At 35.6% G+C, this 24914-nt stretch overlaps 1 protein-coding gene across 1 annotated transcript; it reads right to left on the bottom strand.

Moving 5' to 3' along the window:
• Window positions 1-714: 714 nt before the first annotated feature.
• On the bottom strand, window positions 715-7709 carry LOC132702624 (barH-like 1 homeobox protein). Its single transcript, XM_060671392.1, has 3 exons — window positions 7643-7709; window positions 4239-4539; window positions 715-1660 (listed from the first exon to the last, which is right to left on the bottom strand). The coding sequence occupies exons 1-3, from the start codon at window positions 7707-7709 to the stop codon at window positions 1426-1428; spliced, it is 603 nt and encodes a 200-aa protein (XP_060527375.1). The 3' UTR covers window positions 715-1425.
• Window positions 7710-24914: the final 17205 nt, after the last annotated feature.

Here is a 24914-nt window from a genome sequence, read left to right as displayed (position 1 = left end):
TGTTCCAGGGTTACACTATAAAAAAAATCAGATTATTTTAAGAGACCAAAAAAGCGATAATGGTAATTGACGTATTGCATAATTATCATTTTTTTTGGTAGACGTGGACCACGTAGGTCCGCCATTGAACAACGAAATACGAGGAACAAATATGGATTTTCCGATTCAGTTTTTTGACCCTTTTAGAGTTAATATTTTTTATCTTTTTTTTTTAGTTGACCTCACGAGTTTAAGTAAATAGAGGGTGATTTTCATTTTAGGGTTGAGTAACAAATCCAGCAGTATTCAAATATTTATTTGCGATATAAAATAACTCAAAATGTTCTAAACAATAAAAAATTCTAAAACCCGTAAGAACTAACTAAACAACACCTGCCAAAGCAGAACAACCACAAATTACTAAAAGAAAAGGAAAAGAAAGAGGCTGATGTTCAAAATTATTTTGAACTGAAAAATATATATTTTTATTAAAAAAAAATAAATAACCGGCATAGTAGAGGGGACAGCAATTGGAATTTTTGTAAAGGAATCAGTAACAATTTTTTTTTTATTATTTTATTATTTGTAACATAAAATTGAATAAAATGCTCTAAAAATAAATAAAAAATAACTCTAAATCCGTAAGAACTACGCAAGCAACATCTGCCGAAACAGAAAATTACAGAAATACAGGACGTTTCTGAGATAACGCGCCCAGCCTTCGACAGTGTGAATTTTTAAGACAAACAGTCCAAGTACTTAGGTCCAAACAGACTTTATTTAAAATTAATTTGGCAAAAAAAAAATTGGGCCACTTATTTTCTTATTCCAACTTTTTACAAAGCTTGTTTTTCTATTAATCACAAATTACTAATAAAATAATCTGTCCAACTGAAAAATGTTTATTTTTTATATTTATTTAAAAAAAATAAACGGCATAGTAGAGGTGATAGCAATGAGAATATTTGTGTAAGAACGAGTAACGAAGCTAGCATTTTCAAAATGTTTATTTGTTACATAAAATAAAATAAAATGTCCTAAAACTAAATAAAAAAAACTCTAAAACCGGTAAGAGCTTTACAACCAAACAGCCCGCGCCTGCCAAAACTATAACAATTTTAATTGTTAGCCGAAATACAGGGTGTTTCTTAAGTAACTTTGCCAGCCTTCGGCATGTCATTTTTTATGTGATTTTAGGGAGTGTACATAAACAAAAAAAAATATGCTGGATAAAAAGAAAGAACAATATGTTTGTTAGCATCACCAGTCAACACTCGCCCTCCTTATTGACACTTATTGCCGCCAAATCTTAGCTAAGAATTTTTGAATGTTGGACACCCTATATTTCGGAAACTATATACACACTCCACATTTCTAAAAGACTTATTTACAAATTTTGGTGAAGTTGTGTGAAGTCACTAGATGCGAATCAGATCGAATGGTGCGTTACAACTGACAGCCGTGGACGTAAGTCACGTTGTGGAAAATGGCGGCGGCGGCCGAGGTCAGGAAGCTGCAAGGCGATTGAGCGCTGTATCTCTGGAGCGACACCGGCGGACAACAAGACGATGGATCACCCGTGCTCTTTCTCAAACCGGTCACGTTCAGAAGTTCCTTTTCTACGGAAGCTTGGTGCCTTAACTGTTCGAGACGGAGCTGATTCTGACGTTTCCATTTGGTCCTGCGCAAGAAAATGATCACCTCAATTTTGTATACCGTCTGTCAAATAAAAAACCATCCCCTATACGAAAGTTTCTTTCACTCTCTCCCGAAGATTTAAAATATTATAATTTTGTTGATACAGGGCGTCTCAAAAGTATCAACTTTGTTATTTTAAATGGAACATGTTTATGTATATAATTTATTGTAAAATACACATTATTATTAAATAATGATCTACAATTGCAAGATGTTATTTAAAACATTTTGGTCGAATTTGACTAGTCAATTAAGAAGTGGTCAATTGATGGCCTAAGTGCTTGGACGCCCGCGAAGGCGCCCCCCGTTAATACCAATACCAATACCAATAATACCCCTGACATTAATTTTGTTATTTTAAATGCAACACAATAAGGGTCAACAAAATAAAGGTCATTTTCTTAATAAATTTCTATTCGAATTTTGCATAGCTTAATCAAAAATTGAGTTTATGTGTTGTTTTACATATTTTGATTGCCTCATATAAAATTGTGTTGTGACGATACTGATACAGGCATTGCGACGAAAATTTAACCACAGACTAAGGAGATGATGCACTACTCAATCAGTTTGACAGATGCGCCTCAGCTTATACAGGGTATTCCAAATAGATGGTGCCGTTTTGACGAATTCAATTAACAAAATCCCAAGATCTTCATAAAGAACACCTTATATTTTTATTCAGATGTCAATTCTAAGACGAGAAAAATACTAATAAAACCTATTGCTAACAATACAGGGTGACCATTAATACGTGGAAATTTTGAAAAAATCGACTCTATAGTACACACTTTAAAAGATTTAGTAGAACTTCAGAATCCATAAAGAATTTTCGAGAAATTCAGTGAAGTATAATATTCTTCTATATATTTTAGAACACCGTGATTTGACAGGTGCTGGATAATTTAATTTTGTTGGTATTCAAGTCCCCAGAAACTTCCTTTGATATCCCCTTAACACTAAGGCAGCACTTTTAACCATTCATACAATTTTAGCCGTTCCTGAGCAGAATATTGCAACATTGTAACCTAAAAGTATAACTTATTTAAAATACAAATAAAATATATACCAACCAAAAACTTGACAACTTTTTAAATAACAATATGAAAAACAACAAAAACAAACAAAAATATCAAAGTTTGTTTATAACTTAATGCGTAAAAAAAGCAGATTAAATGTCTCTTTAAATATGACTTCTGAAGTTTTATTAAATCTGCTATAATGTAGTATAGAGTCGTTTGTTTTTTAAAATTCCCACGTATTAATGGACACCCTGAATTGTTAGCAATCGGTTTTATTCGTATATCTTAATCTTTAAAAGAAGTAGTACCATGTTTTTGCTATTAAAAAAATACTTAATATTGTCAACAAGTGACTTAATGTGAGCAGCTTTAAATTCTACAAGAATTTATGCGGGTGTTATCTTAAACCTCGAATATCTCAAAAAGTAAAATTTAAATATAAGATATATTACAAACTTACCTCATTTTTTGTCCTAAAATTGATATCTGAATAAAAATATAGGGCGTTCCTTTTGAAAATCTTGAGATTTTGTTAATTGAATTCGCCAAAACGGCACCACCTATTTGGGACACCCTGTCTAAGCAGAAGCGATTCTGTCAAACTAATTGAGTTTCATATGGGGCTATCAAAATATGGATAAAACACATAATCCCAATTTCTGCGTACCCTGCCTAAAATTTCTTTAGAAACCGATCTTTATTTTAACCAAGGATTCCAAGAACATCGAACATCGTGTTGCATTTAAAATAACAAAGTTGAGGGGGCACTGTTGGGACGCCCTTATTATCATCATTTAATATTAATATATATAAATATACATAAATAAATACAAATTTTATAGTATTTTTTTATTTATTTTTATTTATTTATTTATTTATTTTGAGTTAATTCACTAACACACTACTCTCTAATAATAATGGCAAAAGGACAATAGAAAACGCGAAAAAAAAAAGCAGATCAAGAAATAAAAGAACTTAGAAGTAGTATATATTTTTAAATAAAGATAAAGATTAATTTACAAAAAAAAGGTTTGAGCCATGAGCAAAATGAGAAAACTCGACCCAAGATTACCTTAACCAATTATTTTTCTCAGTTAACTCTCGAGTTAAAAGAAACAAGCGCTATTCTAAAAATTTTTCCAACTTAACATCCGAATTAGAAGAACAAATTATGGATAAACCAATCGAAACTACTTCAAGGTTCTTCCTAAATTGCCTCTCGTGTCAAAAGAAAGAAATTGTGGATAAAAGAGCCAAATTTAACCCTGAAACAGGTTTAGAATTGGAAGAAACAAATAATGGAAACTACCACAGCCGAACCACTGACTTAACTATAGAGCGAGAAGAAACAAATCAAGCAAGGTTTTCGCTGAGTTTACTCTCGAGTCAAAAGCAAACTGTGAATAAACTAGTTAAAGCTAACACTAGCTTGATTCTGAGGGAGCTTAGAGCTAGAGAGTTTTTTCTTGGTTAATATTAGAAGTTGTAAGGACCGAGAAGATAAGATAAGAAGAAAATATAGATGCAAACCCACGTTACCTTCGGTTTTGGTACCACGTCTTGACCTGCGTCTCACTGAGGTTGAGTGCGTCGGCAACGTCGCTGCGATCGGCTACCGACAGGTACTTCTGGCACCGGAACTTCCGCTCCAGGTATGCCAACTGCGCGTGCGTGAACGCGGTACGCCTACGTCGAGGCTTACGTCCCTTCGACGCGTCGGCCTCCAATTGTTCGTTAAGGACGTGAGCACCGCGATGGACGTACAGTGTCGGTTCGTCAGACTCGACCGAAAAGGACTCGTGTGAGTGAAGGTCGGTAGACGGTTCCGACTCGTCGAAATCTGGAAAACGCGTTTTGTAGCCGCCAGCGTCGCGCGCGCCTCATCACAACGTCCTCGAAAAACAATAGAGCGGATTATCCCGCGGGATAACGGGGAAAATATACTCTCGCACGGGAAAACAAAGCGGGGTTAATTGGAGATAGTCGTCGAGAAGATACCGCGCGGTGTTTGACGTCTTAATTGGGGCCCCGAGTCAGGTTCTGATTAAGGACATATATATATTTTAACACACGCAGCTCCAATGTTCCAATTAACACTTGAAAGCGGTTTGAAGTGGTTTTAAATATAAACATAAATATCACTCTTCCTCTTTCTAAACCCTCTCGTTTTTTCCCTCTCTGAACCTGTCTCTCTAAAAATGTATCTCTCTCTCTCTCTCTCTCTCTCTCTCTCTCTCTCTCTCTCTCTCTCTCTCTATTTATACGCTTAATAGGAAATATTTGAGCCCAAGAGTTAGGTTTAAAAAGAGAGAGGGAGAGAGAAAGAGAGACAAGTTTAGTTGAGCTTAAATATTCCCTATTAGAGGTTACTGCTTAGGTTTAGAGAAAGAGAGCGAGAGAGAGAGAGAGAGAGAGAGAGAGAGAGAGAGAGAGAGAGAGAGAGAGAGAGAGAGCAAAGAGGAAGGAGGTTTAACAAGAGAGAAAAAAAAGTTCCGTCCTATTTAAAAAAACTCACTTTCAATTCTTGTTACCCATATTCAACCGCCTCGAAAAGAAAAATAAGGACATAAAAAATTTTACATGGTCTAAAATTTTCAAGAACAGTTTACACAGCTAAACGTACAAAATCCACCAAGAATAATCATATACGAGATGTGTTCAAAAAGTGAGGTGATTTTTAAGTTTTATCAAAAAGTATTCATTTATTCATCAAAATTAATATTGTCCCCTTCAAAATAATCCCCCCACTTGTGCCAATGTTTTTTCGAATCCTCGAAGCACTTCTGGTAAGCACTTTCTGGTATAGCCTTGAGTTACCCGGGTGATTCTTTCTTTAACTCCAGAATAGTACCAAACATCCTTTCATGGGTTTCTAGAATTTTGTGAACAGGAAAAAGTCGCAAGTGAATATGGTGGATGAGGCATGATTGTAGTTTTGTTTTTGCTTCTGGCAAACGGCGCATAACTTCCAAGTAATTCCCTTTATTAACCGTACGATCTTGTGGTGTGCTACGCCACAATAATCGAAGAAAACAATAAGCAAAACCTTGACATTTGATCAGAACTTGCTTTTTTCGGTCTTGGCGAATCTGGGTTGTTCCATTAGGAAGACTTTTGGAGGATCAGGATTGAGTGATGCTCCTTAGATGGTCCTTTTATTCAAAATTAAGCAGCAGTTTCGGAACAAATTTTGGTGCTACAAGTTTCATGCCCAAAACTTGGGAAAAAAATTGTTTTACTTTTTCAACACTTCCATCATTTTTATTGACGTGCTGAGGCGTCCAGAGCGAAGTTCGTCGCCTTGTACCATTTATAAACATTTTTTTTGCCCAATGTAGATTCACCATATGCCGTTGTCAACATTTCAAGACTTTTGCAGCACTGTATTACATTTTTTACACGAAATTTTATGCAAATTCTTTGTTCCATTTTTTTTTGACAGCAGAAAATCGCCCAACACACAAAACAGGACTAACGCTTCTGTGAACTGTGTACATATATTGGAGACATGTGTACCAACGTAACAAAAAAAATATATCATAGATTGAAGTACCCCGTCCAATAACAAAAGTCACCTTACTTTTTGAACAGACCTCGTATATTGGAAACTTCACCATTCCTTGAGCGAATGCTTTTCTGCATACGAGAGTCCGCTTGAAAAAAAAAACGATTTTTTGGTAATTTCTACGCCATCTGACCATTTTTATTACAATCATTGAGTAGAATTGTTAGTAGGAGGTTAATTATAGAAGAAAACGGGGTAGGTACCTATTTGTCTAATACCTAAAATTATGATTAAATTAGGTTACCTAGTTGATCCACGCATTTATGAACTTAATTTTTTTTATAATATTTTGTACTGTTTAGGTGACGTCTAGTACGTGGTGCCATCATCTTAATAATTTATACTTCCACGTATTTGAAACATCATCGTCTGCTGATAGATCTTTTTTTGTTATTTTTCTCTTTACTTTTGTCTTTCTCTTCAATCATTTTCTCTGTTCTCTTTTCTTCCTCCTTATTTCGGGTCGTCTGTCTCAAAAAACTTGGTGGTGGTGTACGTCAATATAATCTGATAATCGATGTCTACGACATGTACAGAAGGGAGGTTAGAGCACCAGTGACGTCGATTTCAAATTTATTTACATTTCAATAATAATATTTAATTTTAAAAAAAGTATTAGTATATATGTTACGGTTAGTTTATTTTTATTATATATCCTATATTATTATTTTGGAGGAATCAACAGTTTCCCACAAAATAGCAGATAAGGGATGGTTTGGATTAACGTGCAATAGTAAATGCCACCAAAGTAAAGACTACGTTGTATTTATGTGTTTTTATTATTAGTTTTTGCTAAAAAAATAAAAATATTTTGTTTTTATAGGTTATAACGGGAATTTTGTAAACCAATTTTAACCATATTAACCATACATTAACATGGTTACAACAGTTACCTAAACAGTTTGCATCTAAAGCAACAGGTATTATATTATAAATAAATAAAATCTTCCTCTTAACTGAAGGAAATTGGTAGATTGCATACTAACCAACTAGTTTCTAAACCATCCACTGATCGTGACTATTTTGTGTGAATTGGCTGGTTCCTACCAAACAACAGCCAGTGTGCTAGTTTGAAAACTAGCCAAATAAGTATTTTCTAGTTATTTTCGTCGTGCATTGACGTAGACACTGAAATTCATAATTATCTCTAACTTTTATGAAACTACAAGAATTGCCACTTTTTCCTTTCAAAAAATGGTAAAATGAAGTAAAGAAATATTGACGTTTTGTAAATTAAATTCGATGATTTAAGTTTAAGAGCGCGTATCTCGACAGCAAAGCATTCGTCGCCCTGTGTAGTATATATAAACTATTTCTCTTGCACTATCGACCATTAAATCTTCCTACAGCAAACCAGGATGCACATTGTATATCTAACCTTCGGCCGAATTGGCCAAAACATCGCCCAAAAGGTCCCTAATCAAAAACGACTTGTGTTCCTGCATCTCCCGCGGCTTAGCGGCTCACATAATACCACCAAAAAAAAAAAAAAAAAACAGTGACGTGCGTCTATAGGGGCCTCAAAAATCGACCACCGAAACGCGAAACCGGCCCAAAACTGACTCTAATCGGCCAAAATTTAAGACGTAAACATCGTTCCCTAATAGAGCCGTCGCGAATCCAAAACTCCACCCCTTCGGGTTTTTCGACTCCACCCCCGCCGAAGATCCCGGGCAATGGCATCACGCGGTTCACGCCGAAGAATTAGGGGTTGCGTGGCCTCGAGCTCTGGCGAGGGTGTGCGTTACGAATTTAAACTCTCCGCGGGTATCCTATGAATATATTTTAGAGTTGATGAGCTTGGTTTATTTGTTGGTGTAGTTTAAATTGGGCTGCGAAGGGAGCCTCGGTGGTCTTGGTAATTGAAACGGCGTGCGCGACGGGCGACCTTTGATTTTCGGAGAGATCTCAAACTTTTTCAGTTATCCTTCTATCAAGCACTCCGCTAGTGACTAAAACGACGTTTATCAAATGTATTTCACAATATACTATGATGGAAAAATGCAACACTATACTTATTTAAACTCTATCTTCTGTAAATTTTTAAATCTTGCATTGAACACTGAGATGAATTTTTATTCGTACTGCTCTCTACATTAGTTTGTGTGTTAGTCATGACACCCCAAGCGTCCACAGACGTCGCATCATCGCAATTTTAATTTGAGGTGCGGTAGTAATGACGCTGCCAGTTTGATTCGTTTTTTGATTTAAAGTAGACCTTGCATATTTCTAATTTAAATATAAAATCATGAACAAACTGTTTTTATCGAAGTTTTGTTCTGTTAGTAAATGAATTGCAATGGCACATAACTTCAAGTAAGAACTCTCGATGTACTATGCCACGATAATCAAAGAAAACAGTAAGCTAAACTTTGACATTTGATCGCACTTGACGGGCTTTTTTCGGTCTTGGTGATTCTGGGTTCTTCCACTGGGACATAATTCGTCACCGGTTACGGCCCTTTTGAGAATATCAGGATCATCACTGACGTCGACTAATAGCTCTTGAGCGATGCTCCTTAGACGGTCCTTTTGTTCCAAATTAAGCAGTTTCTTAACAAGTTTCGCTGCTACAAGTTTGTTTCACTTCTTCAACACTTTCATCAGTTATTGACGTGATGGGGCTTCCAGAGTGATGTTCATCGTCTTTAAACGGCTTGTACCACTTATAAATATATATATTTTTTTTTTGCTCCAAGCAGATTCACCATATGCTGTTGTCAACATTTCAAGTGTTTTGCAGCACTGTATTCCATTGTTCACAGAAAATTTTATATTATTAAAGTCTTTGTTCCATTTTATTTGTCAGCAGAAAATTGCCGAGCACATAAAACGCTTCTCTCTCTCTCTGTTAACCAGCATAACAAAAAAATATCAAAAATCGAATGTACCTAGCCCTCCCAATTACAAAAGTCACCTTACTTTTTGAACACACCTCGTATAACTATTTTATCCAGTTCCGGGACATAGAAAGAGTTTATTAAAAAAATAATTGATTGGTCCATTAAATGGATATTAATTCCCGTGTCTTGCGATTTTAAAGGAATAGCTCATACGGGCCACCAGAAGGGACGAAATGGTATACAGGGTGAATTTCAATAAGTATTCGATGTTCTAAAGGGCCATTCATAGAGCAATATTTTTACGAATATTTTTCAAAGAAAAAAAGGCCCGTCTGCAGTTCATCCAAAATTTAACATTGTTTTCTATTTTTCCATTTCTTTTTATCCCTAATTTGGAAGAATAAACACCCATTGGCGTGTTTAGGTAAAACCTGCAGCTTATTATTTGGTATCTAAATTAGTTTTTGACTATACAATCGATAACAAAAGGCCTTCCTACAATTTAAATTAAATAGCAAAGACTATTATTAAGAATTATCCAAAAAAACAGATTTCTCTTTGTGGTTAGTTGTTTCATATTTCAAGTATATTAAAAATACACTGGGCTGATCTCTATTGTCTATACGGTGAGTTTGAAAATCGATATGTTCATTCCTTTTCATCAATTCTCCACGATTAGTAATATCTCTTCTTGGCGTTTCCTTAAGTAAAGTTTCATACACAATACAAAATACAAAATAACAAAAAACTTTTTCTAAGCGCATAGTAAAAACGAAAAGAACACTGCGAACACTCAAGACACATATCACAAACAAATAAATATAAAGTCTGTTCATAGATATAAGAAAGTGACTAACTGATTCGAATTAAGGAAAGACCCGGACAAGCTGTAAGAATGAAATATGGCCGAACAGGTCCGTACTTTGTTTAGAATTTAATTATTTGGGGTTTTGTTAGGAAAGATACAGTATGTATTTATGTTTAAATCTAAAATAAAATTAGAAGGAATGTTTGGAACTAGTTTGTTTTTAAACCAACTTTCAAATAAATCAGCGGTGATGTCTTGATGGTACTCCAGAGAAGAATCTCTAATATTTTTCGCAGGCAGAGAAAGTCCATTTGGAATCTAACCATCTTTCGAGCGAGCATGCAAAATAGTTATTCTTTTACCTCTTTTTGATGGCGCGTTTGTTTTACACTTATCAGTTGAGTCAACCCAACCCTTTTCCGGGGTATCATAAGTGTCGAACCAAGGTTCATCCAAGTAAATAATTATCCTTTGTTGTTCTCTGTAAATCCTAATTTTTTCTAGATACTCCCGTCGTCATTTCCGAATTCTAAAAGATTCCATTAAAACTTGCCTTTTGTCGATTTTTTTAAATCTAAAACCCATGTGTTGAATACACTTCCATAAGGTAGTTCTGCCACATTTAACACCGGTTTCATCATTTTCAAGCCTCCTAATTAAGATATAACTGGTAAATTTTACGCCGTATTATATCTTGATCACTTTCATCTACATTCGAGAAGATGTCAGCATCGCTTCTTTTTTTCCTCGCTGAAATGGGATTATTCACAATTTTCCATACAGTTGACGTTGGAATTTTCGTCAATGTGGCGGTTTCTTCTAAAGATGCTTGCTTGCTCGCACCACGTTCAATGAGGGTCAAATAAACATTGTTGATAACTTCCTTAGTCCCGATAGAATAGTATTTCCACATTTGGGCGGGAGCATCTCCTGAGATACACTAGACTCGCACATATTTTGCATAATTCGCACACGATTCAACACAGGCTGTACTACTCAGGAAATAAGAATTATTACTAATAAACCTAAACTAAGTAGTATACCAAACCAAACACAGGTAGGTATAAAATTACTTTCTATTGCGGACCACAATTTTACCTGAATTTAAATTCCGAAACTTTAGTTAATAACCTTGTTGCATTGTATGTTAATGACCACCCTTGGAAAATCCCATTCAAAAGCACTTGGTCACTTCCTTATATCTATGAACAGACCATACCTGGCCCACCCCTGACTTGTCACTGAAGTTACTTCACCCAACAAAAGTAGGTAATAACATCGTTAAAGTGTTATTAGGGACGGTCCGTCGAAAAGATGAAGGATGAGGCAGACTATACTTGCATTCCCCATAATTGAAGCCACCTATAGCTATATCGTACTTACCAACGTAATAATAATTTATAAAAATGGGTATACACAAAGTTTATCTTTATAAGAGTGGTTTGGAGAGTCAGCATCTAAGTGGCAGTGTTTGGGTACTTTTGTGGTGTATCAACGCTTAATAAGTCCACAATACCACATGAGAGAAGACAATAATATAATATATTTTTTAAATACTTCGATACTTCCCAACGAGGCTATTGTTGCCAGTGAGGTCATGACATATGTTTTTCTTATGGTGAACACATTAATTTCTAAAAAGTATGCAAATATTTGGACATCTTCCAAAAAAAAAAAGTGTTTTCTGTTTTCCTTACATTAACTTTTTGTATTTTAACAACTGTATTTTGTGTTATTACTCTTATTCAGTCCCCTTCAAAAATATATCGCATATTTGGGTATATCTCAAACGTCGGAGGATCAAACCGCATTACCCAGTCAGCCCTTCGCCCCGCGCCCCGCGCCCCGCTTTGAATACGTTTACAACAGGGTACGGCAGCGGGGACTGTAATATCCTCGTTAGAGGGTTATAATATCTGCAAATTCGAAACGTCGCTGTTACAAATTAGGGCCAATCAGGCCGGCATTTGTCGAGGAAATGACAGTGTTATTTGCGGCCCTTTGTCACCGCGCCCGCGGGAATGTTTCAGTAAACGATCGGGGGGAGGGCAACTCGGAGGAGGGGCAGATTTGAACTGCGCGTAAATCGGAGCTGGTTTGTTTGCAATTACTGGGGTATTCATCGCGACGCTTTGACAATTATCGTTGACGTTCCGAACTGTGGTTAAAACCACATCCTGATTGGACGACGACGACTTTGAGCGAAATTCGAGCCACTTTTATCTTAATTAATTAAGCTAATAAAGAAAGTTAAGAAACGACGTCATACACACTCAGCTTAAATTTTGTAACTTGTTTAGATATTGTTAAAAAGTGAAAATAAAAGTATGTTAATATGAAATTAAACAAATCACTCCACGTAAAACTTAGCGGAACTGAAATCCTGTAGATATTTAGGAATAAACCAAATACTTACCACCAATCATGCATCAGCAAAAAAGTCAATAAAGGAAAGGCTTTTAAACCGAATAAAGTGGAGCCAATCTGAGTTGGAGGCAGTGGACCGGGACAAATGACAAAGCACCGAACTCACCATCCAAACTCCTCAACAAACAACGGAGTATTAAACCTCCAGCTACTCCATTCGAACCTGCTAAGAAAACTAACTACTTACCTCACAAACAGCGCCGACAGACTTCACACAGCCATCGGCCGCATAGACGAGGGTGTCTCTCCACTCCAACAGAAACATCGATTAAGACATGGAAGAAGAATGGAAAAACAAAGCTCTACATGGAAGGTATGCTAAGGCGCTAAATGATGCTGAAGGCAACTGTCACACATTATATCTTACCCAACGATGCCTTAGGCCAGGAACTGAAGGTTTCTTGAGCTCTATACAAGACAGAGTAGTTCCCAAGCGAAATGACAGAAAATACATACTAAAACAAGCGGTGCCAAACGAAAACTTTAGAATATGTGGAAGCTGTCCTGAAACGATTCAGCATTTAATATCGGCGTGTACTTATGTAGCCCCAAAAGGGTACCTTAAGCGGCATAATCAGGTTGCAGGGATTATCCACCAGCATATCTGCAACAACAAAAAGCTGGTAAATAGTGAACTATCGTAGTACAAATACTTACCGCAAAATGTCATCGAAAACGAAACGTACAAAGTTTATTGGGACACAGGCATAATAACTGATCGGCAGAGGGGTAAGGACCGATAAAATTGCTAAATATCAAGATCTAACACACGAACTAAAAGGCATATACCATCTTGCAAAAGTATCCATAATCGCAATCATAATCTCTGCAAACGGAATTGTGGAAAAGAACCTGCCCAAGTGCTTACAACTTTTGGGCATAGAAAACCACAAGAAAATGACCACGCTCGTGCAGAAGGCGACAATACTGGGCGCGTGCAACATAGTCCGAAGGGTGATGGCGCATGGATGAGTTCCATGGTGAAAAAGGACCCAACAAAAGTTGTGAAAAGACAAAAAAATAATGATAAACTCAAAGGCAACCAAGGTTCTAGTGGTATTAAATTGGTATTAAAGGGGGGCGCCCTCGCGGTTCTAGTGGAAAAAAAAATAATAATAACAATTAGAATAAATGCCTTTTATTGTGTAATGTATGATCCACGACAGTATATTGCAATAAATTTATCATCAACTCCGGTGGAGTCTAGCTTAAAAGCTTAAAAGCTACTCTACTGAACCGTACGTTGACATGTTTAACCAATACATTTAATTTTAGACATTACGCATTCTAACAATAAAAATTAAAGTTTTTTAGAGTCAGTGCCTTATATAAAAAAAAACTACAAAAACTATAAACACTATAAACCGAATTTAACATAATTTTTTTATATGTGTATTTCAAAGTTTTAACATTGAGACTTAAACAGTGTTTGCGTTATACGAAAAAAAACTTTGATATTTAAGTTATGTACGTTTATAACGAAATATTAATCGCTCGTGAACAGAGGTGGCAGCAAGGGGCTCGTTAATCATTTTAATTAAAAAAACAATTAATGGTCAAAATATGGTCAAATTTTCGGCTCCCATAGACAAAACGGAAACATGAATTTTGAACTCTTTGTATTCGGGTTCTGCTCTCGTGACTCACATGAGTCACGAGAGCAGAGAGCACTTCTCAAACTTGTTATTCGAAATTCGTGAAAATACCCTTTTAAAATCTTATTTGACCCGGAAGAAGGAAAATATGTTATATGGAATGATCGGGAATCCACTCTGTTGGACATTACTAATGGAGTGCCTCAGGGTACCATCCTTGGTCCGCTTTTGTTTACAATATACATAAATGACGTAGTGTTTGCAACAAATGCTGCTCGCAGTATGCTCTGTGCGGATGACACATCATTGATTGGATCGGAGAAAGATCTGACTAATTTAAATAAAAAGGCTGTCACTACACTCTTCATGATTGAGCAGTGGTTCTCTGCAAATAAACTTAAATTAAATTCCGATAAAACGAAGACCCTAATTTTCAATACCAATAAAAGAAATAAAAAATCTGAACCGGTCAAACTCGTCGGTGTTTACCTAGATGCGTTTTTAACCTGGTCGCCTCACATAGACTACCTGTGCGGTAAATTATCTTCTCAGGTTTTTGTACTGAGACAGCTGCGAGGTTCCATCTCGCAAAGCACTCTCCGTATAGTTTATTTTGCACTGTTTCATAGTGTCTTCTCATATGGAGTACTATTGCACTGCGGTTCGGGTTCTTGGGGGTGTTCCGCCGTCCAGCCACCGGCTCCCAATATTCAAAAAATTGAAAATACTTACGTTACCATGTATGTTTATTCTCCAAACTTTAGTTGAAATCTACTCAAATTTGTCTGTTTTTCCGACTCATGCTGGATATCACAGCTACATGACGCGAACAGCTGACGATATCATAACATTAAGATCGAGGTTGTGTACTACACAAAAAACAAACTTAATCTAGATTTGTATAATATTTTTGCAAACACTCTTTTTCAGTACACAGATATTGATGTTAAACGAATCTTCAAAAAAATTATCAAAAAAGTTAATTAATTACTAATTATTCTTAGAGTGTGCAAAGTTTTTACTTTCTGGTTACACTGGTTTAACTGTTTATCTGTAGTATACTTGTCTTGTTTGTACTCTTCCTGACTTCAAAAATACGTTTTTGTATTTATAAGTGGTCAATAAACGATTATTTATTTATTATAAAGCATCACAGATTTTAAATGTTCCTTAAGCCGAAGCTGAGTATCCAATGCAACCCCCAGATTCTTTGCAGTAGCTATAAATTTTAATTTTGTGTCATTAACTTTTATGTTAGGACTACCGACTAAAGGCATAGTTTTGCTTTTACTTCCGAAAATCATGGCGCAGGGTTTAATTTCAAAATGGCAGCAATATAGACTAACTATCTATTATTAGGTAACATTCTTTCAAACCTGTTTGATAGATATGATCTAAAACTACCAATATGATGACCAAATTATTGTCACGTGCTCTGATTATATCGTCAATAACATTAGTTAATGCAACTGAAGTACCAAAATGTTCCCTGAAGCCGCACTGCACAGTCGGAATAATAGTATTGTTTATTCTAAACATACAAAACATTCTGAAATATTTTTGAAATTGCTGGTAGAATACTGATTATTTGTAGATCGTTAAGATGGTTAGAATTACTTATCTTTGAGAATAGTTTTCCTATTAATGCTATTTACAAAACTTCAGGATTCATCCTGCTGACTTCTTCAGAGATTAACTGAAACTTTCTCGTATTCTACCCTGTACCTGCTTATAAGGGGTGTTTTTTTTTTCGATGCATAGAACATTAAGTTGCAATAAAACAACGATGGATTATTCGATTGACATGAATTTTATTTATCCGAAAGATAATCTTGCGGCATTACATTTTAAATATGATTTCTGGTATATGACAGCCACGGCTGGCGCGGATGTAGTCCAATCTGGACGTCCAATTTTCGATTACATTTTTCCAACATTTGTGGCAATAACACGGCGAATGTTGTCTTCCAATTGGTCAAGCGTTTGTGGCTTATCCGCATAGACCAATGACTTTACATAGCCCCACAGAAAGTAGTCTATCGGTGTTAAATCACAAGATCTTGGAGGCCAATTCACAGGTCCAAAACGTGAAATTAGGCGGTCACCAAACGTGTCTTTCAACAAATCGATTGTGGCTCGAGCTGTGTGACATGTTGCGCCGCCTTGTTGAAACCACATCTCCTGGACATCCTGATTATTCAATTCAGGAATGAAAGAGTTAGTGATCATAGCTCTATCCCGATCACCATTGACGTTCTGGCCATCATCGTTTTTGAAGAAGTACGGACCAATGATTCCACCAGCCCATAAAGCGCACCAAACAGTCAGTTTTTCTAGATGTAACGATGTTTCAACATACACTTGAGGATTAGCTTCGCTCCAAATGCGGCAGTTTTGTTTGTTGACGTAGCCATTCAAGCAGAAGTGCGCTTCATCGCTAAACAAAATTCGCTTATGAAAATCAGGAACAACGGCAGTCTCGTTTTGCTTTTTGTTAACTGAGAATAAATCACTTGACAGCTGTTAAATCGGTCGCCATCTTGAACAGTAATGCCAACTTAAAGTTCTATACATCGAAAAAAAACACCCACTATTAATAAAATAAATGTTTAAATCATTTACTAATTTTTTTAATGTTGATAAAAAACCTTAGGCAATGGAGGAAAATGCTAATCAGATTTAAATTTAAGACGCCTAAATTATAGTGTCAGTATAGTAAGTGTCAGAACGAAATCGACTTCCCAAACTTAAAAAATGGTTGGCCTGTGATTAGTAGTAAAGTAAGTGGTGAATAATAGTCACATGAATCGACTATATAAGTTTAAGCGATCTACGCTTCGCTCTACTGAGTGCCCTCTATAGAGCTTTTACAGATCGTACCTCCTTCTCGAGAGGGTGTCGAACCTTCGAGTCGACTCTCTAGATCTTGCTTTGCATTGTTTTATGTCTAAAGAAGGCGTTTTCGATGTTAAAATCTAAAAAACCATAAGAAACTTGAATTTTATCACATTTTAATTTTCCTGGGTCATTTTTGGTACTTGGGGGGATCACATGTTGTCGATAAGCGATTTTTTTACCACTATTCTTTGAAAGTACAATTTGTAAAAACTTAACATTTATTTTGTCCCGGTGCTCCAAAAGTATTTGACTTATCTTTGTCATATTTGGCAAATTCAACGCCGCGGCCATTTTAGTACAATATTTCATTCTCCAATACATAGTAGGTACTGTTGCCGTTCTCAAAACAAAATATAAAGAGAAGTATTGAGCTTCCCTTCCCCTCCAAGTTTAATTGTTTACCTTTGGCACAAACAGTCAACGCTATCAAACGGTTTTTCAAATCGTTGGCAGCGTGTATGTGCGCGTAAGCTGATCAATACGTCAATTAAAATCACGCCCTGTCGTATTTTGATGCAAAACTGATAGTTAAAAAACGCATCCCACTGAGTCCGATAACGAGACCGGAAAAGAAGAACAAAAGTGGTTCCGGGGGCGAAAGGAATAGAGAATCAAGTGGCGACACACGCCTATTAGGGGACAGAGACCACACGTAGGGACCGGCATAATGGGTCTGGAGCACCATCACGATCGCCAAGAGGCATTTTTGCCATCGAGGACTATCTGAATAACAAGGATTTCATTGACTGCAGCGTCGAGGGACTTATTGCTTTTGTTACCTTTGGTTTTTACGGAAAAACTACCAGCAACCAACTTACATGTCGCGAAATACGTGGTAGCTAAAAATATATCTACCTGTGCCCGTCATTTTCATTCTAATGAAGTTTTATACGATCGTATTCTTTTTTCTTTATTAAAATCAGAAAACGAAAATAATAACCGTAACAATTTTTAAAGGTTCTCCCGTGTTTACCTTACTTCGCAGAGGGAAAAACTAATAAAACTTTTGTCTTAATTAGGATGCTTAATTCGATTAATTTAAATATTTACTTAAATAAATTTGTTTAACTGGAAAAGCAATAGATTAAAAGAAGAACAATAAATTGAAAATGGTTCACATGTCATAACAAAGATTATTACGTTGATAAAAATCATATTTATATTCTACACTAGAGCTCGCGAGGGGGAAGTATAGAATTGTCACAAAATTCTACTTTACAACAAATAAAAGTTTTGTAAAAAATAAATTTAAAATTATAACAAGAAAATCTATAAATAACTGTAATTTATATTTTACATTTCGGGATATTATCTATTGTTGAGATGTTTTGTCATAATCAAGAGAAAAGTCATAATAATTACAAATTAAAATATGCATTTTTTTAATTAGATGTCAAGAGATAAATAAGTCTGTGTTTAACTAGCTTTAAATAGGTTATGTACGAGGTGTGTTCAAAAAGTAAGGTGGCCTTAAAGTTTTAGCGAAAAGTATTTATTTATTTATAATAATAAGAGGAAAAACTTCGGAAAAAATTGCCCCCGTCTTCGGCCACTTCTCTAATAGTGATTGGACGATTTTTCGCCACCATTTGTTTCACTTCTTCAACGTTTTCATCATTTATTGACGTGCTGGGCCGTCCATAGCGTAATTCGTCATCGATGTCTTCTCGGCCATCTTGGAAGAGCTGGTACCACTTTTAAACATTTTGTTTTTTGCTCAAACGAGATTCACTATATGCCGTTGTCAGTATTTCAAGTGTTTTGAAGCACAGTATTTCATTCCACTTCTGTCTCAGAAAAAAAGGTAAACGAGCAAACTGGCTCAAGCTGTAAAAATATGTTAGGGACACGTGTACCAACATAACAAAAAAAATAGAAGATCGAATGTACGTATCCCGCCCAATTATAAAAATCATCTTACTTTTAAAAAACACCTCGTATAAAATGTCAAACAATTAATCTTTCTATCAAATGTAATAAGGAAAAAAAAGATCAAGTATGTTAATAAGTTTATCCTACAATGCCCTTTGTTTATGTTGTCATGTAAAAGATACATGTAAAAAAATTATCTCATTAAAATTGATTAGCTGCTTCAAAAATTCTTGAGGGACCACCCTGTGATATCATAAATGTTTATGCCTTTTTTTCCTATTTATTGATGTTTAAATTCACACCAAAACAACTTAAATACATTTTTGTTCTTTGGTATAAGTTTACTCTCTCCAGGTATAAGTTAAAATGAAAAAAGAGTTCAATTTATTATTTTTATTTTATTTTAATAATTTTCACACCGCTTATTTCTCAAGAAAATAGATTTTCGCTTCAGGTTTATTTTTCAATACCTGTTTAAATCTCTTTTATTAGATACTGATTTTTTAACTTGTTAAGAAGATTTTTTCAAAATATTACAGTTGTGTTTAATATCGCAGCAACAAGCATGAAGTTCATGATTGCCTAAAATATTGAAATGTTTTTACGTTATATACAAAAGAAATCAGATTACTTACGTTTCCTTTTAAGAGAATAAAAATTGCGTAGGAGGCCATGTTTTAGCATAACCTTTAATTCCAGACATTTTTTTTTTCAAAATAATGGTACTTTACTCTTGCGAAATATATATTTTTTTCTGAGCCGCCCTATATAACGTTTGACTTGGAACCGTTCTCGAAATGATTGTCGATCGTACACCAACTGTGGTTGACATTTAATAAAAAAAAATCCCATATCTCATTAAACGCAAATATGATACTCCTATACTAAAACCTTCCCCCCACTACCTACCAAGTCCCGGATCCCGAGGATTTCGTTCGTCGACTTCGTCCCACTCCAGCGGTACCCGGAGCGTAAAACCGAGCCCGGAATAAAATCGGCGGGCACTATGGCGGGACGTGAAACCCGCTGGAAATAAAACTGAAACCATTTTATCCGTCAATGCTTTTATTCAGTAAGCTCGCGACGGTATATGGAGGACCTGGGCCGCAGCAAAATTGCTTCAAAGATATTTTTACAACCCTACCTGCAGCGAGCACCGTGTAACGAACAAATTATCATTAAAGGTTTCCTCTGGTTACTAAGGAGCTGGTCAAAATCTAACAAAATTGTCACTCCCTCCGACTAGGTCAGTCTCTCCGATCAGATTCCGCAGTGGTCGGTCCCACCTCCAAATCTGGGCAGATTCAATATTCAGTGTTTTTTCCCCTTCTCATTGGACTTCTCTTTAAGTCATTAACAAGAAGAAGAATCCCCAGTAGCGATTTAGACAAACAATCTTTAAGTTCACCAAACATTTAAAAAAAAGCGTTCCGCAAGGGTATAGTTCAGGGTCATGAAAAACACTTACAAGAGTTAATAGAAACACCTGACGACAAAAAATAACTAGGTTTAAAAACACTGTGCTTTTGCAATTTAAACACCACCTTATCTCAAGGTTATTTCAGTCTTCGTGAGATATGGCTGAAGTTAGATTTGGATTTGGATTCGGATTTGCGAATATTACAGTGGACAGTTGTTCAATATTTTTAAATACTAAAAGTGTGCATTTAAATAGGTACTAATTTTTTGACTTCTGTGATAAGGAGCGCCATCCTGCTGCCAAACTAAGTTTCGTCGTTCCCTTCCAGGCACTTCATTTTCAACAAAGCGTTGGATAATATTTAAAAGCTCCATGTAGCGTTGGGAATTTACATTCTGATAAAAAAAATACTGCACCTTTGATAGAACTTCCACCTGAACTTTAGTTGAGGTTGTAAATATAGACTCATCTGTCCAAATAATTTTAACAATTATGTTTTCTGAAAAGCGTCTCTCCTTAAAATTGCTGCAAAAATCTAACCTGATGTTGAACTAATTTCTGCACTGTATTTCTAGGACTTCAAAAAGCATGTTCGAAGCGCTGTTTTTTTCACAACTAGATCTAAAGACGCATTTCGGGTTAAATCTTCAGGGGTTTCTGGCAGAATGCAACAAAATATTAAATTGCTCTTTATTGTTGAAAATATTTTTGCTTGCTTCAACGTTTCATACATTCTAAGGTGTTGGTAAAACCTGTCGAAGATCTTTTTTTCTGGGCGCCTCCTTAATGAAAATTTTCTAATATAATCTCCAAGAGCCAGGGTCGGGTTTTAATTATACGATATGTAACTTTCTCACATACCAATCTTTTCCTCTGTGGTAAACATAATACGCAAGCAACATTCTAGCACTTGTTTTGCTTAAATGCCGTCATAGCCACCTTACACTGACTGAAACTATATGGCAACAGCATACTATTTGTGACAAACGTTTAACAGGAAATATTTCAAAAAGTAATATAAAATTGCCTTAAATTTTGATGCTAACAAGATTATAAAAATAGGTGGTTTCCACTAAAAAAAACTTTTTTTTAATGCAAATTTTATTTTTAATATTATTTTTCGCGTACCCTGCATTATTATGTATCGAAAATTAAATTAAAATTGAAGTAATATACCAGGCGTCCCATTTAAAATAAGAAAGGCGATACTCGCTCACGAAGATGTGGCTGAAGTTAGGTTTGGATTTGGATTCGGATTTGCGAATATTACTGTGGACAAGTTCGTTATTTACCTTAATTTAAAAAACGTATTCCCGTGGAATTTCCGAGAAATTAAGCAAGGAAATATTGTAAGGGAACTCCCTAAAATCAAGTCCAATGTTGCTCTACAGGAAATAACCCCTTTCCGCTCGCACCACCCCAAATAAGTAGGTATATTTATTTCGCAATCTCAAAAAAATCTGACGTTGTCCCAGATATCGAATTAGACCATTGAAGAGCGACTTAGGAGAGTTTCAAAACGATGTATTACTCAACCACCTTGAAGCGGGGAAGATATAAAACTACCCCCAATAGTGAAATAACCAAATATGGGTTTTATTTATTTCGGAATCTCAAAAAACCTGACGTTGTCGCAGATATTGAATTAGACCATTGAAGAGCCATTTAGGAGAGCTTCAACGATGTATTACTCAACCGCCTTGAAGCGGTCGGTTGCAAATTATCTTGTTAATAGCCTTATAGGCTCGCCATTTTGTATTAGTTGTTTGCGCTTTATTGCAACTACGTCTATCAGAAGAAAGAAATTGCCGTTTGTTTACCACTAAGTAGTATATTATACAAGTGCGGTAAACCACATTTGACTCACGGGTTTATTTGACACGAGCGGAGCGAGTTTTTAATAAACAAGTGACTTAAAAGTTTACCGAACGTGTTGCGTACTATACTTTTTCTACGACTTTTAATTTTTGGGTACATTTTCGCAAAACAACAAGAATACGTTCACTGATGTGAAATTCGAAGCGTGAAAAATACCTCAGAAAACATCCGATCGCTCTCAAACCCCTTGCGGTAAATTACCGGAAATGTCCGAAGTGGCTCGGATCCGTGGGAAACGAAACTGACGTGATAAAGTGACGCTCCTCGCACGCTAGAAGGATGTGTAATTAGAAATTTTACAGATGGTAGTAATGATATTTTTTGTCAACATTGGTATCATGTTGTGGTATTTTTCAGTTAAGTTTAAACGGTTTTAAGAAGTGATTCGGAAAAGGAACATATCAGGAAGAAGAATGGAAGGAGCGAAAGAGTATGTGATGGAAGGATAAAGAATCTTATGACTATAGAGTTACCTTTTGTTTATGCTTTCTTTTTGGTTCGTATGTACTCTTGTATTTCACTGTAAACTAATTGTAACCGTATACTGTCCTGCAATAGTGTGGTGGTAGAACGCCGCCTGTCGAACGGACTGTGTTTAAATATTTAATTAATTAATTAAGTGGCTCTTCGATAGTCTTATTCAATATCTGGGACAACGTCAGATTTTTTTGAGATTGCGAAATAAATATATCTACTTATTTGGGGAGGTGCGAGCGGAAAGGGTTTATTTCCTGTAGGGCAACATTGGATATGATTTTTGGGAGTTCCCTTACAATATTTCCTTGCTTAATTTCCCGGAAATTCCACGGGAATACGTTTTTTAAATTAAGGTAAATAACGAACTGGTCCACAGTAATATTCGCAAATCCGAATCCAAATCCAAATCTAACTTCAGCCACATCTTCGTGAGCGAGTATCGCCTTTCTTATTTTAAATGGGACGCCTGGTATATTACTTCAATTTTAATTTAATTTTCGATACATAACAATACATTATAATCTTGTTAGCATCAAAATTTAAGGCAATTTTATATTACTTTTTGAAATATTTCCTGTTAAACGTTTGTAACAAATAGTATGCTGTTGCCATATAGTTTCAGTCAGTGTAAGGTGGCTATGACGGCATTTAAGCAAAACAAGTGCGTATTATGTTTACGACAGAGGAAAAGATTGGTATGTGAGAAAGTTACATATCGTATAATAAAAACCCGACCCTGGCTCTTGGAGATTATATTAGAAAATTTTCATTAAGGAGGCGCCCAGAAAAAAAGATCTTCGACAGGTTTTACCAACACCTTAGAATGTATGGAACTTTGAAGCAAGCAAAAATATTTTCAACAATAAAGAGCAATTTAATATTTTGTTGCATTCTGCCAGAAACCCCTGAAGATTTAACCCGAAATGCGTCTTTAGATCTAGTTGTCAAAAAAACAGCGCTTCGAACATGCTTTTTGAAGTCCTAGAAATACAGTGCAGAAATTAGTTCAACATCAGGTTAGATTTTTGCAGCAATTTTATGGAGAGACGCTTTTCAGAAAACATAATTGCTAAAATTATTTGGACAGATGAGTCTATATTTACAAACTCAAAAAGTTCAGGTGGAAGTTCTATCAAAGGTGCAATATTTTTTTTTATCAGAATGTAAATTCCCAACGCTACATGGAGCTTTTAAATATTATCCAACGCTTTGTTGAAAATGAAGTGCCTGGAAGGGAACGACGAAATTTAGTTTGGCAGCAGGATGACGCTCCTTATCACAGAAGTCAAAAAATTAGTACCTATTTAAATGCACACTTTTAGTATTTAAAAATATTGAACATCTGTTACAATAAATATTATCCTTTATAAGCTATTAATTTTTTATTGATCATTAACAAAAAAATTCACCAACGTTATCGCTTATGCTTGGTCTTATTTTGTATAAATAATGCATACATTATCTTCGCGTCTTCGTAAGCGCATCGGCACGATTATGGTCAACTATGAAATGGTAAATAATAGTAGCAGCACTTTAGCACTTGTTTTCTTCATATCCACTTTACATTAACTGAACAGTACGGGTAACTTTTGGAGTTGAAACTTCGACTCTTGCAATCAGAAGTAGAGGGAGCGAAAGCATACAGGTAACTGCTAAGAAAAACTAGAAAAATATTAATAAATGCAGTAAACAAAAGGGGACCTGGGGTTCGGTGGAGTTGAGCAACTCCATTGACCCCTAGATTCAGAGATATAACTATTAATTCCATTCATGAGCCTTAATAATTTGTTACGTAGCATATTAACATTTCCAACGTCAAATGCCAGCTGTAAATTAAAGAATATACAGGCAAAGACTTATTAAAATTATTTGTTTGGACTTTCGTTGTCTTTATTTTAAATGGTGTCTCCACGTTCGGGCCTATATTTAAGCTCTTAGTTTTTAGAATTTTATAATTATTCCGTCGATAACGGTTGCTGATATTAATTAAATAAAAGATTAATATATCTAAAGTGATATTACACATATTAAAAAAATATATATTTTTTGGAAAAGCTTACCACCTCAAAGTGAATGCGTTTAGGACATACTTTCCTATGAAGTTTTCTTTTAAAATTGACCCAAAAATCGCACCCTCAATTAAAAAACACCCTGTAAAATATAGGCAACGGAAGGTTCCGAAGATGTTGGTGCGGATCGGCTGCACCCCGAAGAGTTAGTTACTTCGAGTGGCGGAAATAATGTTGCGCCGCATTCATCCTTCTAAATGAAAATTTATCCGAGCCAAAAACTCTCACAGTAATGACGCTAAAATAAATTTAATTGGAAAACATTTCTATGCTTTTGTGATGCTCGCGGAAACGGGCTCGTGTTTTTTCTCTCGTTTTTTTGCGCGAGAAACCTTTATATATTTTTTTTAATTTTCGCGTCAG

Source organism: Cylas formicarius, unplaced genomic scaffold (assembly GCF_029955315.1).
Source record: "Cylas formicarius isolate icCylForm1 unplaced genomic scaffold, icCylForm1.1 PGA_scaffold_5__7_contigs__length_24384050, whole genome shotgun sequence".
NCBI classification, from domain to species: Eukaryota; Metazoa; Arthropoda; class Insecta; order Coleoptera; family Brentidae; genus Cylas; species Cylas formicarius.
Note: the sequence above shows the minus strand (reverse complement) of the source record. Positions and strands in the feature narration are given on the sequence as shown.

Bases quoted from the DNA above. Each gene is read 5' to 3' on its own strand.
- LOC132702624 (XM_060671392.1), bottom strand. From the start codon at position 7,709: ATGCAGGAACACAAGTCGTTTTTGATTAGGGACCTTTTGGGCGATGTT. The intron at 4,540-7,642 runs GTTAGATATACA...CGCGTTTTCCAG, and splicing joins TTTGGCCAATTCGGCCGAAG to ATTTCGACGAGTCGGAACCG. The intron at 1,661-4,238 runs GTAACGTGGGTT...TTTCTTGCGCAG, and splicing joins ACGTGGTACCAAAACCGAAG to GACCAAATGGAAACGTCAGA.